The following is an 18,260-nucleotide window of genomic DNA, read 5'->3' as shown; positions in this document are numbered from 1 at the left end:
ATTTACTAACATAACATGTCCAACCTGGTCAATACAATTTTCCATTCAAAAAAACAAATCAGACTTAGTCACTGCATTCACCTATTCATGAGTATGAGTTCCAGAAAAACATGAATATGCTGTTGCATCAGGGTTTCTATCTCTCCATATGTCCCTCAGATTTAGTTCCTTCATGAATTGATGTATAACTCCTCTGCTTTTAGTATGGGTTGTATTTAAATGAGTTGATCTGTCTTTATCAGGGACAGGCACGCAAATAAAATCACCTGCAATAATATAATGCCCATTAAGTGTTGACAAAGTAAGGAATAAATTGCTGAAAAAGTTTGGGTCGTTCTGATTTGGAGCATAAATATGAACTAAATTAAGACATTCACTGAAAAGGGAACCCTGGATTATTAAAAATCTGCCTGTTTTATCTGATATTTTTATGACTTTCAGTGGAATGAACCTGTGGACAAGTGTCATAAATCCTCTTGCTTGAGTAGTGAAATGTGCTGAATATACGCCCCCACGCCATGTCCTCTTGATCCTTAACTCCTCCCCCACTGCCAGATGTGTTTCTTGAAGAAAAAATATTTTAGACTGTACAGTATATCCTTTAGTCTGTCTATGACTTGTTTTACTTTTTTAAGTTTTTGCAACCGTCTGCAATTCCAAGTTGAAAATGTAATTTCTAACCCACTGGACATAGTAGTTAACCAGGGATGGATTACTCATGATATAGTCTATGATGAAACCTTTAACCTGCCAGAACAACAACATAAAAGGAAAGCAAATGTCTTGAACACCAACCCTGATCAGTTTTAATAATTTTTGAAATTCCAAAAATTTAAATTAACTGGGAGAGGGCACAAACCACAGATTTAGCCGTTATTGTATGCAGCGGATAAGCAGCTGAATAACGGGTATTTATTTAGACACATTACTGTGAGAAGATAAACTGCACCAGATTTGAAACGTGGGTAGGGGACCCACACAATCAATTATCAAATGCTCAATAGGCTGTACTAGGGTACAGCGGAGCCAGTGCCATACCCTGATTTGATTTGCCAGTGAGTTGACAAGTGTGACATGTTTTAATGTACACAGCAATATCCTTCTTCACACAAGACCAAAAGAAATGGAGAAGGACCTGATTATAAGTTTTCCTGTGCTCAGATTTATTAAGAGCCACCTTTAACACTGAGGCATGGTATTTAGATGGTAACATAACTTGAAAAATGGGGTCTCCGATAAAACTACTACCATGAGGCACCCACTTCCTAACCAACAGTGAGTTGTGCATAAAGTAACCACGAGAGGTATTTCCTACCTCCTCCACCAGAAGCACCTGCTCAAACAATGCCCTCAGAGAATCATCTACTTATTGTTCAGCCCGCAGGTCTTCCAGTGATATTGAGAGAGGTGCATCGGACAATGAAAACATACTCAGTCCAGAAACCTTACCATCTGACACAGACTCTAACTTATCTTGTATCATGGACCGTGTCACACCTCTGGGAAATTCCTTTCATTTTCATCAGGTTGCTTCCTCACCAGAGGGACTGATGAAACCACAGGAGGTGGTGACCACAAAGCATCAGCCCACACACGCCTGCGCCTGCAACACCGTTACCTAAAATTAAGGCAACACCTTTTATTGGTAAAGCTGGACGCACCCCCACAGTAACCTGGCCCTGAAAAAGTTCAGAGTGCAGCATGATGTTATGTAGTGGAACTTGCAAAACCTTCATGCTCATACCAACACGAGAACAGAGCATCCCACTTCACTCTATGGAAAATGGCAGCACAGAAGCATGAATGAAGGAATCAAATGGAGCCGTGTCATGCAGGATTTTAACGGGCACTCTGGCTTCACTACCAACTAGGGAAACAAAACCATCTGATACAAAAGGCAGAAAGGCATCAAGCTCATCAGATAACGGCACCGCCTGCATATCACCACTAGTTCCTGTTACAGGAGACTGTGGGCACAGACACAGACGTACCACTGTGTTTAGATTTATTTTTCAGAGCATAGCTGTCTACCTTCCAATGTCCTAGTTTATGACAATAACTGCACAACTTTAACAAACATACATGCACCATCATCACATAACTCAAATTTATCAGGATGAGGAGAAAAGTATGCATCTGCCTGTGGACCCTCCACAAAGGCAACACCACGATTACGTGCTTCTCCAAAACTATGCCTGTGTGTCAACACAAAGCCATCGGCCAGCGCAGCACCTGCACTTTTTACCTTCTAGTCACTGATATATGTGACAATACGCTCAGGCACTAAAATCTTAAATTGTTCCAAGGTCAAACGTCTCCACCTTCAATGCTGTACACCAACGCGTAAAATGCGTGGTCAGATTTTGAGCAAATTCAAGGTGTCTTCTTCTCCCCCTTCCTCCATGTCTGAAAACGCTGACGGTAAGTTTCAGGGACCAGCTCATATGCTTTCAACACAGTAAACTTGACAATAGAATAGTCCTGACTGTCAGTAGCAGACAAAGAAGAGTAGGACTCCTAAGCTCTTCCAGTTAACACTGTACAGATTCCGGCCACCTCATTGTGGCCACCACCCGCTCAAACAAAGCAAAAAAATGTCTCGGGGTCCTTCTCATTAAACTTCGGCAACAAGTTTAGGTTGCCTAAAACATCAAAACAACCCTCAGGTGGCACAGATTCAAGATCTTGAATCTTGAATCTTGAATCTTGAAACTCTTATTTCTTCCCCAGCACCCCGAAACGGCAATTTACCAGCTCTAATTAAATCAAGCCTCAACTGCTCCACTGACAGTTTTTCCATCTGGGATCACATCTTTTCAACAGTTAACTGTTTTTCCACTTCTGCAGCATGTTTCATTTTGTCATACTCAAGTTGTAACAGAAGCAGCTCTTTTTGTTGCTCAAATGTTAACTTACCGGTTGTCCATGGAGGTGCAACGTCAGCAACTTTAACCGTAAAGGGAGGTCGTTCTTGACTGACAGACTAAACACCTTTCTCAATTAAACATGCTTTTAAATTACTCTTGATGTTGCCCTTGTTATGGAAATCTTCGAGCATACACTATATGTCTGATAAAATAAATAAAATGCAAAATCGACCAAACTATATTTGGTGGTTTTTATTCCAGAGCGCTGACATTGAACATGGGTTCAGATAAAAAGGTCTTGTGGGGGGAAAACGGAAAAGTGGCAACACACAATAACAGTAAATATTTCTTATTGGCAGGAAAAGACAAAATGATAGAAAGGCTGCTATTGGCTAATCACACTGAAGAGGGGGAGGGAATAAGTTTTTCTAGCTCAGGACACACTTTATCAGATTATCTGTGTTCTGACACTAAGAGAGAATCTCTGTGGGAACAAGACATGTTTGTGAACTTGTCTGAGAGAGAAACATAACATGGGGCGTGTGGGGGGGGTATACATATAGAAGTATCGATATCGACATCTTGTAAGCTCAGAATTATAATGTGCATGTAATTCTATCATTACACCCTTCAAGCGATTATCAAGAATATCAACTCCATAATACTCTGCTAAATTTTAACAGCTGATCTTTACTGCATTCCTTCCTCCATCACCTCCTCTAAAGGAGAGTTAACAAACTCATTTATCTCTGCTATTACATACTGGAAAACAAGAGACCGACAAGAACAACCAACAGTTCCAAAAGGTTAGCGTAACTGCCAAAACGGTACCTATACCCAAAAAGCGCACAATCAACCTATCTGACTTACCTGTTTCAAAACTGAAATAACTTTGCTCACCCCTAGTCTTCATGCAGTACCGCGGTGGGTATTTATGCACTGAATACCGCTGGTACGGTAAAGGGACCATATATAATGGCAACTCCCCCAAAACTAAGGCCATGCTCCTGAGCAGAAGCTCTCACCACGTACCTGTAGCACAACAGAAAAAAACAAACGCGACAAACCGAACGGGTTCACGCCGTTATACCTAGCAGGGGATTGTACACTCAAAGAATACAGGCACCATATGACACTGCACCCCCCAACCTCAGAAAATAGAGACTTTTCTCTTAAGAGACTTATCTAAACCAACTAATCCACTTAACCATATCTGCATACCTCCAACAGTGCTCAACAATCACACAATCTCCAATTCATGCACTGCTAAACATTATACCAATAGTCAAATTTGAATAAACTTTATACACCAACCGACTGAATGACTGACAAAGGCGGTCCCTGGCTGTACACACACCAGGAACAAAACCAACCAATGAGCATGCACTCAAACACACCAACAAATTACACATCTCCACTTCACAAATTGTCAAACTAACTTACCGCAAAGTTATATTTAACATTCCAGGAACGGACAAGCCCCCACTTTGTCAAGACATGGCTTGTTGAGCCATGATAAAGGAAAGGAGGTACACAGTAAAGTAAGTTTAAAGAATTTAATTACAATAAACCATACAAACTAAACCAAAAGCAGGCAATGCCAACCAAGCAAAAACAAGGAGCCACCAGAATGGAGCAGAAAATCACAGTCTGAGGAAATGACAGCACATTTTTAAATAGCCTATCCACTGGTGACTGGCCAGGGGCTCCTAGTCAGTCTAACGAGGCTCCGCCCACCAGTCAGGTACCTTCATAACAAATCGCAGCACCATAAAAAAGACAAAGCAGGCTCTGCTAGGCAGGAGACTGTCACAAATGTGTGTAATGTGTGTGTAGGTGAGTTGTGTGGGGACCCGCCCAGCTACCTTAAAGGTGATAACTTCTTCAGGCTGAGCTGCAGTGAGTGCTCTGAGGATGGCACTGAGAGCTTCACCAGGATCAGACTCACCTGGCAGCAGGTAGGGGGTGGAGCTATGGTGGGAGGGGATCACCTGTCTCCCGTGGGAGGGGCTCACCTGTCTTCTGTGGGCGGGGCTTCCCTAGGTGGTGATGCTGGCCATGTACAACCTGTCATTGGAGGGAACTGGTCGTCAGGGATACTTCAGGTGGAAGGAGGACATCTGTGCTTTCATTGGACGACACTGGAACTTTCTGCTGGGCTCCAGGTTAGGCTTCGCTACTGACACAGCTGCTGCCGCCCCCTCTGTGAGTCTGATCACGTGACCTTCGTACAGGAAGAAGACGTCCACCTGGTGGAGCACGGTGGCTGGCTGTCTGTCTGTGGGAAGCCCCGCCTTCTTTCGCTCTGGAGCCCAAGAGTTTGGAGAACCAGGATGGTGGAAGCTGGTCCAAAACCGACCCCCCACCCTGCGACCAGAGATGGACAGGACAGGGGGCCGGACCAAGGGTACACACACACACACACACACTGACAATAAACAACTAACGTTATTTCATTTCAGTGAATGAATGTAAAGGTGTTGCGTCCCTCAGGTTGAGAACCTGCACTCTAACATAAACACCGTGTAGGAGGAGGAGCTTTGAAAACTAACTTTTAAAAAATCTGCTCTTATTTGCCGTCTTTTCTTCTTTTCTTGTGTGTTTGTGGTCTCACACACGTTAGCTTTAGCCATCCATATAATCTATTTGCTGGAATGTTAGCTTTAGTCATCTAAATATCATCACTAAGGCTCATTGTGCAGGCGGCATCAATGAAAGGTGATCTAGGGGGCTCGGCCGGTGCGCCTGGGGGCTGGCCGGTGCGCCTGGGGGCTGGCGTGGCGACTTGCAGCGTCCCCTTGCAGGGCGGCGAGACTGTGACCAAAATGGTCGCATATGCGAGTATGTTTTCAGTGTGTGCGAGTTAAACTTTTATCTGGTCACATCCGTGCAAGTGCGTATGGACGACCTTGTTTTGGACGGAGGGGCTGACCACTTTGTCATGTCCCACAGAGTGCACTTCTCTCTTTCTCTTTCGCTCCGCACTGCGGGTGAGGAGACGGTGCCGCTCACGCAACTTGGCTGCAGGTAATGGAACCGTGAATGCGTGGAGTATAAACACCAGAATGTGCTCCTTTGGAGTACGCGCAGTCCACGAACGGAGCCAGGCATAACGAGTCCGTCACTGAGTGCACGCTCACATTGAGTACAGATGTTCAGCTGTGGTTCTCTCAGAGCAGGGGTCTGCAACCTGTGGTTCTGGGGCCTAATGTGGCCCTTTGACTCTTATACAATGGCTTCCTATAGCTTTAAAAAACTACAGAAATAAATAGTTATTTTTTACAGAGTCTATTAATGATTAATGACAAATACAATCATGATATAACAATTTATTAACCTAAAATAAATCACATTGTACAATGACTCAGCACATTCCTACTTCACCTCCTACAACATCTACAGACCATCAACTTTCCTCCACCTGTGACTAACCTTAAGTTTTAAATCCCTAAACCAACAAAAACACTATTTCTGGAAGAAAATACAGATTTTAATTGTGTGGGAACAGATTCATTTAACCACCAATGTACAGGTTAAATATGTATGTTTTATGTGTGGCAAGAAATGAGTAATTAGCATGTGTTGATCACATGATCATGTGTTATTATATTCATGTTACTTTTTATAGACTTTCATATACATTAACTATAAAAATCTACTTTATAAACATTATGTTCATGTAAACTGTGATGTGTAAGAATTTGAAGATGAAGATAATGTTTTATTTATTGATGTTATTTATTTTATATTAAACTGATTTAAAGTTTCCATTTACATGATCAATATAAATCAAATTAAATGAAACATTATTCTATATAATTCTAACTGTATATAATATAATCCACTGTATTGTCTTCATAGAGAAGGTATTTATGGCTCCAGGAGGACTTTAATCCAGGTGAGATGAGGTTAAATGGTTCCTCGTAGAGTAAAGGTACGCTGGGTCCTCGGCTCCTTGGGGCTTTCGTGTATGTGGGGGGCGATGGCTGCATCTAGGCTTGGGATCTTTGGGTCGTCTGGAGGGGCTGCTCGGTCGTGGGGGGGTGGGCTGGGGCTCCTTGGCCCCCGCTCTTTCTGCTAGCCTGGCTGCATCTTCAGGTCCAGGGCAGCTCCTGGGTTTATAGTAGTGGTTCTTACACATACACTGGTCTATGATACACTGACATGTCTTAGACTGTAGATAAAACTGGGCCTAACTTTAGACACGTTGATCCTAAATACCTGTTTTAGGTTTTACCACTCACTCCTTCCCTCTGTCCACAGACACCACCATTATACCTAAGCTACACACTGGTCACCTGACTGGTTTGATTACACAACACAATAAACACAATATACACAACTACAACTACACATTTCACTCTCACTTTAAAATAACCAACTCTTCTCACCCTTTACATTTACCACCTTGAATTTCTCCTCCCAGTTTCGCTGACTCATAATGATTGTAACAGACTGTTCAATGTTTCAGCACATCTCTCACTTCTTTAATAAGTGATGGTTAGCAGCCCTCGTGCTATGCTAACGTAGCTCAACTGAGCGGCCCTCGGGCTTTTCTAACGTAAATCAAATTAGCAGCCCTTGTTCTATGCTAATGTAGCTCAACTTAGCAGCCCTTGCTCTATGCTAACGTAGCTCAGCTTTGCAGCCCTAGCTCTATGCTAATGTAGCAACTTAGCGGCCCTCGCGCTTTTCTAACGTAGCTCAACTTAGCAGCCCTTGCTCTATGCTAACGTAGCTCAACTTTGCAGCCCTAGCTCTATGCTAATGTAGCTCAACTTAGCAGTCCTTGCACTTTTCTAACGTAGCTCAACTTAGTGGCCCTCGCACTATTCTAACAAAGTTCAACTTAGCAGCCTTCGCTTTATGATAACGTAGCTCAACTTTGCAGCCCTAGCTCTATGCTAATGTAGCAACTTAGCGGCCCTCGCGCTTTTCTAACGTAGCTCAACTTAGCGGGACTTGCGCTTTTCTAACGTAGCTCAACTTAGCCGTCATCGCTCTATGCTAACGTTGCTCAAATTAGCGACCCTCGCTCTATGCTGACGTAGCTCAACTTAGCGGCCCTAGTTCTATGCTACTGTAGCTAAACTTAGCAGCGAGCTACGAACACGGCTACTGTTTCCTGCTGGAGTTCCCTCGTCTCCATGGTTACCTGAGGAGGTATCCATGGTGTCTCTGATGGCGGCCAATTGTTGTGCTTGTGGTGTTGGACACGCCCCCTTCACGTCATTATTGGACATTTATTTTTGAGTTACAATTGACAACAATCGAGAAGAATATTCCATCCATCCATCTTCTTCCGCTTCGGCTGGCCTGGGAACTTCTCAGGGTCCCCCCGGAAGAGCTGGAGGAAGTGGCCGGGGAGAGGGAAGTCTGGGCCTCCCGACTGAGGATGCTGCCCCCGCGACCCGGAAACGGCTAAGCGGAAGAAGATGGATGGTTGGATGGATGCCCCCTGAACGCCTCACTAGGGAGGCATTCAGGGGGCATCTTAATTAGGTACCCGAGCCACCTCATCTGGCTCTTCTCGATGTGGAGGAGCAGCGACTTTACTTTGAGCCCCTCCCGAATGACTGAGCTTCTCACCCTATCTCTAAGGGAGAGCCCAGCCACCCTACGGAGGAAACTCATTTCGGCCGCTTGTACCCGCGATCTTGTTCTTTCGGTCATGACCCAAAGCTCATGACCATAGGTGAGGGTTGGAACGTAGACCGACCTGTAAATAGAGAGCTTTGCTTTTTGGCTCAGCTCCCTTTTTACAATGACCCAACCCGGAGAAGGCACTCCACCTTTTTCCGGTCGAGAACCATGGACTCGGATTTGGAGGTGCTGATTCTCATTCCGGCCGCTTCACACTCGGCTGCGAACCGATCCAGTGAGAGTTGAAGGTCACGGTATGTTGGAGCCAACAGGACCACATCATCTGCAAAAAGCAGTGATGCAATACTGAGGCCCCCGAACCGGACCCCCTCAACACCCTGACTGCGCCTAGAAATTCTGTCCATAAAAGTTATGAACAGAATCGGTGACAAAGGTCCAACCCTCACCGGAAACGATTTCGACTTACTGCCGGCAATGCGGACCAGACTCTGACTGCGGTCATACAGGGAACGAACAGCTCCTATCAGGAGGTTCGATACCCCATACTCCCGGAGGACTCCCCACAGGAATCCCCGAGGGACACGGTCAAATGCCTTTTCCAGGTCCACAAAACATATGTGGACTGGTTGGGCAAATTCCCATGACCCCTCAAGGACCCTGCTGAGGGTGTAGAGCAGGTCCACAGTTCCACGGCCAGGACGAAAACCACATTGCTCCTCCTGAATCCGGCGGACCCTCCTCTCCAGTACCCCTGAATAGACCTTACCGGGGAGGCTGAGGAGTGTGATCCCTCTATAATTGGAACACACCCTCCAGTCCCCCTTCTTAAAAAGGGGGACCACCACCCCGGTCTGCCAATCCAGAGGCACTGCCCCCGATGTCCACGCGATGTTGCAGAGTCGTGTCAGCCATGACAGCCCCACAACATCCAGGGCCTTGAGGAACTCTGGGCAGATCTCATCCACCCCCGGAGCCCTGCCACCGAGGAGCTTTTTAACCACCTCGGCAACCTCAGCCCCAGAGATAGGAGAGCCCACTCTAGGGTCCCCAGGCCCTGCTTCCTGATTGGAAGGCGTGTCGGTGAGATTGAGGAGGTCTTCGAAGTATTCCCCCCACCGATCCACAACATCTCGAGTCGAGGTCAGCAGCGCACCATCCGCACCATACATAGTGTTGACGGTGCACTGCTTCCCCCTCCTGAGACGCTGGATGGTGGTCCAGAATCTCTTAGAAGCCGTCCGGAAGTCGTTCTCCATGGCCTCACCAAACTCCTCCCATGTCCGGGCTTTTGCCTCGGCGACCGCCGTGGCTGCACTCCGCTTGGCCCGTCTATACCTGTCTGCTGCCTCTGGAGTCCCACAGGCCAAAAAGGCCCGGTAGGACTCCTTCAGCTTGACGGCATCCCTCACCCCCGGTGTCCACCAATGGGTTCGGGTATTGCCGCCACGACAGGCACCGACTACCTTGCGGCCACAGCACCGATCAGCCGCCTCAGCAACAGAGGCACGGAACATGGCCCACTCGGACTCAATGTCTCCCGCCTCCTCCGAGACATGATTGAAGTTTTCCCGGAGGTGGGAGTTGAAGCTCCTTCTGACGGGAGACTCTGCCAGGAGTTCCCAGCAGGCCCTCACTATACGTTTGGGTCTGCCAGGTCTAACCGGCATCCTCCCCCGCCATCGGAGCCAACTCACCACCAGGTGGTGATCAGTTGACAGCTCCGCCCCTCTTTTTACTTGAGTGTCCAAGACATGCGGCCGCAAGTCCGATGACACGACTACGAAGTCGATTATCGAACTGCGGCCTAGGGTGTCCTGGTGCCAAGTGCACATATGGACACCCTTATGCTTGAACATGGTGTTTGTTATGGACAATCTGTGACGAGCACAGAAGTCCGACAACAAAACACCGCTCGGGTTCCGATCAGGGGGGCCGTTCCTCCCAATCACGCCCCTCCAGCTCTCACTGTCGCTGCCAACGTGAGCGTTGAAGTCCCCCAGCAGAACGAGGGAATCCCCAGAAGGAGCACTCTCCAGTACTCCCTCTAAGGAATCCAAGAAGGGTGGATACTCCGAGCTGCTGTTTGGCCCATAGGCACAAACAACAGTCAGGATCCGTCCACCCACCTGAAGACGGAGGGAGGCTACCCTCTCGTCTACCGGAGTAAACTCCAACGTACAGGCACTAAGTCGGGGGGCAAGAAGTATAGCCACCCCGGCCCGGCGCCTCTCACCATTGGCGACTCCAGAGTAGAAGAGAGTCCAACCCCTGTCGAGAAGGCTGGTTCCAGAGCCCTTGTTATGTGTCGAGGTGAGACCGACTATATCTAGTCCGAACTTCTCCATCTCGCACACAAGCTCAGGCTCCTTCCCCGCCAGAGAGGTGACGTTCCACGTCCCTCACGCTAGCTTCTGTAGCCGGGGATCAGATCGCCAAGGCCCCCGCCCTGGACGACTGCCCGATCCACATTGCACCGGCCTCATATGATCCCTCCTGCGGGTGGTGGGCCTACGGGAGGGCGGGCCCACGTCATCCTTTCGGGCTCTGCCCGGCCGGGGCCCGTGGGCAAAGCCCCGGCCACCACGCGCTCGCACTTGAGCCCCAACCCCGGGCCTGGCTCCAAGGTGGGGCCCCGGTAGTGCCAATCCGGGCGACGTGAACTGCCTTTGTTTTTTCATATACATATATGGCTATTGAACCGCTCTTAGTCGGACCCGTCACCTGGGACCTGTTTGCCTTGGAAGACCCTACCAGGGACATTAAGCCCCCGACAACATAGCTCCCAGGATCATTCGGGTACTCAAACCCCTCCACCACGTTAAGGTGGCGGTTCACACATTTACTTTGTTAAATGTGTGAATGGGTTTGGTCCAGAATACATCAGTGAGATGTTAGTCAGGTATGAACCCAGCAGGTCTCTGAGATCTATGGACACAGGTCAGATAGTGGAGCCCAGAGCTCACAGTAACCATGGTGATGCTGTGTTTAGTTGTTATGCTGCAAAGAAGTGGAACAAACTGCAGCAGAGCTGAAGTCAGCATCACATGTGATCATTTTTAAATCAAAGTTAAAGGAACTTTGATTGAGAGGGAGATTTATGGTCGTGTTAATGATGTAATGTTTGTTGATGATTTTAAATTATTTTACTGATGATTTTAAATGTTTTTTTTGTTTGTTTTTTTTTGCCGACTTTAATGTCATTATAGATTTTAAGCTGTTGAATGTTGTCTGTTGCACCTTTTGATCATTTAAAGCACATTGAGTTGCCTTGTGTATGAAATGCACTATACAAATGTGTGTGTGTGTGTGTGTGTGTGTGTGTGTGTGTGTGTGTGTGTGTGTGTGTGTGTGTGTGTGTGTGTTTACGTATAGCAGCAATGGTGCGTCCTACCACTGACCCTCTCATCACGGTTGAAGGCCTGAGGAGGCGTGGCCTAAAGAGTGCGGTGCAGAGTGCAATGCAGCTGAAGGAGAAACGCTCACGGACACAGGAAGCCAAAGATATCCGGCGAGCACAGAAGGAGGCGGGGCTAGAGAAAGGAGAGGTGGTGGACTTCTCCTCCCTCAGCTCCTCTGACCGTACGCCCCTCACCTCCCCCTCTCCCTCCCCCGACCTCTCCGGTCCTGGGACACCTGCCTCACACTCGGCCACACCCAGCCTGCTGTCAGAGGCCGACCTCATCCCCGACGCCATGCCCCCCCAGGCCCTGTTCCACGGTCAGTTATTGTTCAGGTATTGGTCAGCGCAAGCTATAACCATACATAACCAGTATAACCAGTAGGCTTTACACAGTAAGGATTTTTAGCCAATCACTGATCTGATCATATAAATTCAGGTTGTTTTTTGATAACGACCAAATTCCTTTGGTACTACCTGATGCAGAAAAATACGTACCATGTTTGGGGACCTAAACGAAGCCTTGTGACTGTGAGGGAGTGAAAGAGTTGAAGAATTTCTATAACATTTGTTGTCAGCGTGTGTTTGCGTGGGTGCGTGGCCCTTTAACTGCTCGATAAGTGTGGGGGGTGTGGGAGCAAACAAATATTTCCTGACTGGCATCGCAAAACCTGCTGCTGCTTATAGTTTGTATTCACAGGTGCACATCGGAGGTGGGGCGCGCCCACCACTCACACACACACATGCACGCTTTTGTGTTCACCACCGCCCTGAAACGGACAGAAGTCTCCGGTATGAAATAAGTCCGGTGCTCAGCAGCTTTGCTCCAACCGAGACATTTTCACCGTTCCCTCATAGGTTTTCACCTTTGTGCTCAAATGTGAGTGAAATAAATTTGTGTCACGTGAACTCTCTTGACAAACAATGCAATGGGAGCGTCTACAGAACGCTTCATCACGTCATTGATCGGTTCGGCGAATTAAGACATTACAGCCGAACACATTAATTACATAAAATGCAAAATATCAGCTGATCCGATATCAATCAATCAATCAATCAATCAATCTTTTATTTGTATAGCGCCAAATCATAACCAATGGTATCTCAAGACACTTTACAGTAGAGCAGTCTTAAGGACAGACTCTTCATTTTATGGATACACACATATGCATATATACGTATATACACATACATATGTATCCCACACCCAACATGAATTCATCATGGCGGCAAGGAAAACCTTCTGTTAAGCAGCAGGAACCTTGTGTGGATCCCATTCCTATGATGAACAGCCATCCACGTTATGCTGTGTTGGGTGTGTGCAGAGGAAAGGGTGGAGACAGAGTTGTTGAGACTCTGTAACTCCACACTGAGGATCCCACGGACCTGCAAGACAAAAGCCAGAAGGAGTACAGGAGCAAACACACAAGGGAAGAAGCAGACATAGAGGGAGTGTTAGAGAGAGGAATGGGACCCTCTCCGGTCCCTCTCTAACCTAAATGACCTCTCTCTTAACGCCCTCTCCAACCTCTCTCCAACCGAGCATGCCAGACCCCCCGCCCCCCCCGGCAGTCTATGCCTATTGCATCTTAACTATGAGCTATGAGCTGGTTCCTAACTAAAAGCTTTACCAAAGAGGAATGTTTTGAGCCTAACCTTAAAGGTAGAGAGGGTGTCTGCCCCCCGAACCGTGGTTGGTAGATGGTTCCAGAGAAGTGGGGCCTGATAACTGAAAGCTCTTCCTCCTATACTACTTTTAGAGACAAATGGAACAACGAGTAGTCCAGCATTTTGAGAGCGTAGTGTTCTGGGGGGATTGTATGGCACTACAAGCTCCTTGAGATAGACTGGTGCCTGTCCATTTAGGGCTTTATAAGTGAGAAGAAGAATCTTGAATTCTATTCTATATTTTATGGGAAGCCAATGCAGAGAGGCTAATACAGGAGTAATGTGATCTCTTCTCCTAGTTTTAGTCAGTACACGTGCTGCAGCATTTTGAACCAGCTGAAGTGTCTTAAGCGACTTGCTCGGGCAGCCTGCTAAAAGAGAATTACAATAATCCAGTCTAGAGGTAACAAAAGCATGGACTAGCTTTTCGGCGTCGCCCTGAGACAGGATAGATCTGATTTTAGCAATGTTACGGAGATGAAAGAAGGCAGTTCTTGAAGTTTGTTTTATGTGAGAGTTGAAGGATAAATCCTGATCAAATAGAACCCCAAGGTTTCTAACAGTTGTGCTTTGTGCCAGAGTAATGCCATCTAGGGCAGTTAGGCTAGCATAGGTTTCTCTAAGGTGTCGTGGGCCCAGTACAATGACCTCAGTCTTGTCTGAGTTGAGAAGAAGAAAATTTTGGTCCATCCAGGCCCTAATGTCCTTTAGACAGGCCTCAAGTTTAGATAGCTGATTTGTCTCACCTGGCTTCATTGATACATACAGTTGGGTATCATCAGCATAGCAGTGGAAGTTAACAGAGTATTTTCTCATAACATTACCAAGGGGGATCATATAGATACAGAAGAGGATTGGACCTAGCACAGAGCCCTGAGGAACCCCGTAGCTTACTTTAGTGTACACAGAAGACTTATTATTCACGTGTACAAACTGGTACCTATCAGATAGGTAGGACTTAAACCAGTTTAGGGCAGTCCCTGTGATTCCAAGTAATTTCTCTAATCTCTCTAGTAGAATATAGTGATCTATAGTGTCAAAAGCTGCACTAAGATCTAATAAAACCAGCACTGAGAGTCATCCTTCATCTGAAGCCCAGAGTAGATCATTAGTTACTTTAACTAAAGCAGTCTCTGTGCTGTGTTGAGCTCTAAAACCTGACTGGAAGTCCTCCAACAGGCTGTTGTTTTGAAGAAATTCACAGAGCTGAGCTGCCACAACTTTCTCAAGAATCTTTGAAATAAAAGGAAGATTAGATATAGGCCTGTAGTTTGCTAAAGTGCTGGAATCAAGAGTAGGTTTTTTGAGAAGGGGTTTGATTACAGCTACTTTAAAGGACTGTGGCACGTAGCCTATTGATAGGGATATATTTATTGTCTCCAACAAAGATGGGCAGACCAGGGGAACAACTTCTTTAAACAGCTTAGTTGGGATCGGATCTGAAAGGCAGGTCGATGGTTTGGAGGATGAAATAATAGAGTTAAGTTCCTGAAGTCCTATATGTGTGAAACAGTTTAGGTTAGGCCTATTTACATTTAATGGTACAGCAGGCCCAGGTGAAGGCAGGGAGTGGCTAATTTTATCTCTAATCTTATGAATTTTATGGTTAAAAAATGTCATAAAGTCCTCACAGCTGAGGGCTAGAGGAATCATGGGCTCAATAGAGCTCTGACTTTGTGTTAGCCTGGCTACAGTGCTGAAAAGGTACCTCGGATTATTTTTATTTTCTTCAATTAGTGAGGAGTAGTATGTAGATGGACTATGTCGTAAGGCTGTCATGTATTTACTATGGCTTTCTTGCCAGAGTATTCGTGACTCCTCTGTTTTATTGGAGCGCCACATTCTCTCTAATTTACGGGTTGTTTGTTTGAGTGTGTGAGTTTCAGAGCTAAACCACGGAGCTTTCCTCTGACGTTTAATAGTTTTTTCCCTCAATGGGGCAATTGAGTCCAAGGTGGATTTTAGTAGACTAGCAGAGCTATCGACAAGCAGATCCAGTTGAGAGGGGTTATAATTAATATCATAGTTATTTATTGGATGGTGCACTGAGTTTAAGGCAGCAGGAATGGCCTCTTTAAATTTAGCCACAGCACTATTGGACAGATTTCTACTCCTAACTATTTTATTGCACAGTGCGAGATCCTCTAGGATAATGTTAAAAGATATTAAAAAGTGATCTGATAGCAGAGGATTTTCAGGGTAGACTTTTAGTTCATTAATATCAAGGCCATATGTTAGAACAAGATCAAGAGTATGATTTAAACGATGCGTAGCTTCATTAATAGTTTGAAAAAAGCCAACTGAGTCTATTAGGGACATAAAGGCTGAGCTCAGGCTATCACTATCTTTGTCCACATGGATATTAAAATCTCCTACTATCAGTATTTTATCAGAACTGAGGACTAAGTTTGATATAAACTCAGAGAATTCTGATAGAAATTCAGAATAAGGGCCTGGAGGACGGTAAATTATCACAAATAAGACTGGCTGGCAGGTTTTTGATTCAGTATGAGATAAATTTAGAACCAGGCTTTCAAAGGAAGTGTAACTGGCCTTTGGTTTAGGATAGATTAGGAGAGAGGAATGATAAATAGCTGCTACACCACCTCCACGGCCTATGTCTCGTGGCATATGAGTATTTAAATGACTGGGAGGAGTGGCTTCATTTAAACTAACATATTCATCTTGATACAGCCATGTTTCAGTTAAACAGAATAAATCAAAGTTATTTTCTGAGATAAGGTCATTTACTAGTAGAGATTTGGATCTCAGTGATCTAATATTTAATAGAGCACATCTAATGCTTTTATGTTTTGGTGTTTCTAGATTTCAGATTTTAATTTTTTTCAGATTTTTATAATTGATAGCTCTTTTATTTGATTTTATGTTAAAATCATTGTGAAATATGGGTCGAGGGACAGACACCGTCTCCATAAAATAATACTCATCACCATCACAACAGTTGTCATGGCGATGAACACAGCTATCATGATAGCAATGGGAGGGAAACTGTCCTAAGGCAAGCGCAGAGGGGCGTGGAGGACTCCGCCTCTGTAACATGGTCTCATTCATGAGATGTCATAAATGTGCCATGTTTTCTGATAGTAGAGATGCTCCCTCCAAAGTAGGATGGATTCCATCTCTTCCTATCAGGTTCGGTTTTCCCCAGAAGGATCTCCAATTATCAATGAAGCCCACCTCGTTTTCTGGACACCACCTCGATAGCCAGCGGTTAAATGATGACATGCTATAGGCTATACATGTCATCACTGGTCAGATTTGGTAAGGGACCAGAGAAAATTACGGAGTCCGACATTGTTTTAGCATAAGCACAAACTGATTCAATGTTCACTTTGGTTGCTTCCGACTGACGACGTCGGGAGTCATTAGTGCCGACATGGAGGACTATCCTATCAAACTTACGATTACTCTTTGCCAGCAACTTTAGATTTGATTCTATGTCGCCCGCTCTGGCCCCTGGGATGCACCTCACAATGCCCGCTGACTTCGCTAGCTTCACGTTTCTCACTATGGAGTCGCCAATTATCAGAGTTTGTTCCCCGGTGAGTGTGTTGTCCTCACGGAGGGGGGAGAACCTGTTTGAGACGTGAACATGGTGGTGTCCCGAGCGGCTTTTTGACCTTCAACTATGCTTACCATGGACAGTAACCTAATCATTGCTGGCCGGGGGGGAGGCTAAGCTAGAGCTAGCGCTAGCACGGTCCGCACCGGCTAGGTCCTGCTTGCTAGCTTCGGTGTTGGTATCAGGGGTGCGGAACCGCTTCTCCAGATTGTTGATCCTCGCCTCCATATCTAACAGTACGCTACACTTTATGCAACTACCATTGTCCCTAAAGGAGGACGAGGAGTAACTAAACATCTGACACACCGGGCAGGAGAGCGGAGGGGAGGAGAGAGAAGCCATAGGTGCTAAATGTAAGCTAAGCTAAAGACTAAAGGAAGTTTAAAGGAGATTACACTGCCTATAAGAGGCGAGGTTGCTTTTTACTTAACCTTCGTACGTTTAACTGTACGGTAAAAAATTAAAACAAGTGTTTTCAAGGCTCGAATATCAATGACAACAAGTTTGATTAGCGTTAGCAGAACACAGTAGTAGAGCGCTGCAAGCAGCGGTAGAGCGTAAACAGGAAATGATCGATACGTCACCACGTCACGTCCTCACCAGCTGTTGATCTTGTTGGGTTTTTTCTTTCTTATTATGAATTTCATATTTTGATAAGCGCATTGAGATGACGTTGTTGTAAATTGATATAATAAAGCATTCCCGTTCTGCTTATTTCACTAATCTTGTTTTGCACAATAAGAGAAACCCCAAGATCTTGTTCATTACTGTTGAAAATCTTGTTGCATCCTCATCGTCCCATGTGTCTGTACACACACAGGAGGACTGTAACAATTTTTAAACTTTTTTGTAAATAAAGTACAAGACATCAGGGCTAGCATCACTCCTCCCTTGGTTAGCTTGTGCAGTGCATCAGCCCCTGTGAGCTCATGGTCCTCCTTCACTCCTGTCAGCCTACAGGATGTTCAGGTTTTAGTAGAAAGATGAAACCCTCATCGAGCTCTGTAGACATTGTTCCTACTTCACTGCTTTTAAATGTTTTTGATGTTGTTGGTCCTTGGGTGGTAAAATTGATAAACCTCTCACTTTTATCTGGCTCTGTCTCCAGCTTTTTTAAACATGTGATAATAAACCTCATTCT

At 45.7% G+C, this 18,260-nt stretch overlaps 1 protein-coding gene across 1 annotated transcript in view; it reads left to right on the top strand.

Moving 5' to 3' along the window:
- Positions 1 to 18,260, top strand: part of kat14 (lysine acetyltransferase 14) — a 46,881-nt gene that overhangs the window by 1,777 nt on the left and 26,844 nt on the right. Inside the window, exons 2-5 of the mRNA XM_028433846.1 lie at positions 4,704 to 4,825; positions 4,911 to 5,032; positions 5,102 to 5,274; positions 11,847 to 12,188. Of these exons, the coding sequence (XP_028289647.1) occupies positions 4,704 to 4,825; positions 4,911 to 5,032; positions 5,102 to 5,274; positions 11,847 to 12,188 (759 nt within the window). The remainder of the gene's footprint in view (positions 1 to 4,703; positions 4,826 to 4,910; positions 5,033 to 5,101; positions 5,275 to 11,846; positions 12,189 to 18,260) is intronic.

The sequence above is a fragment of the Gouania willdenowi genome, chromosome 1 (genome assembly GCF_900634775.1).
Source record: "Gouania willdenowi chromosome 1, fGouWil2.1, whole genome shotgun sequence".
Classification (NCBI taxonomy): Eukaryota; Metazoa; Chordata; class Actinopteri; order Blenniiformes; family Gobiesocidae; genus Gouania; species Gouania willdenowi.
This window is presented reverse-complemented; position numbering and strand designations above follow the sequence as displayed.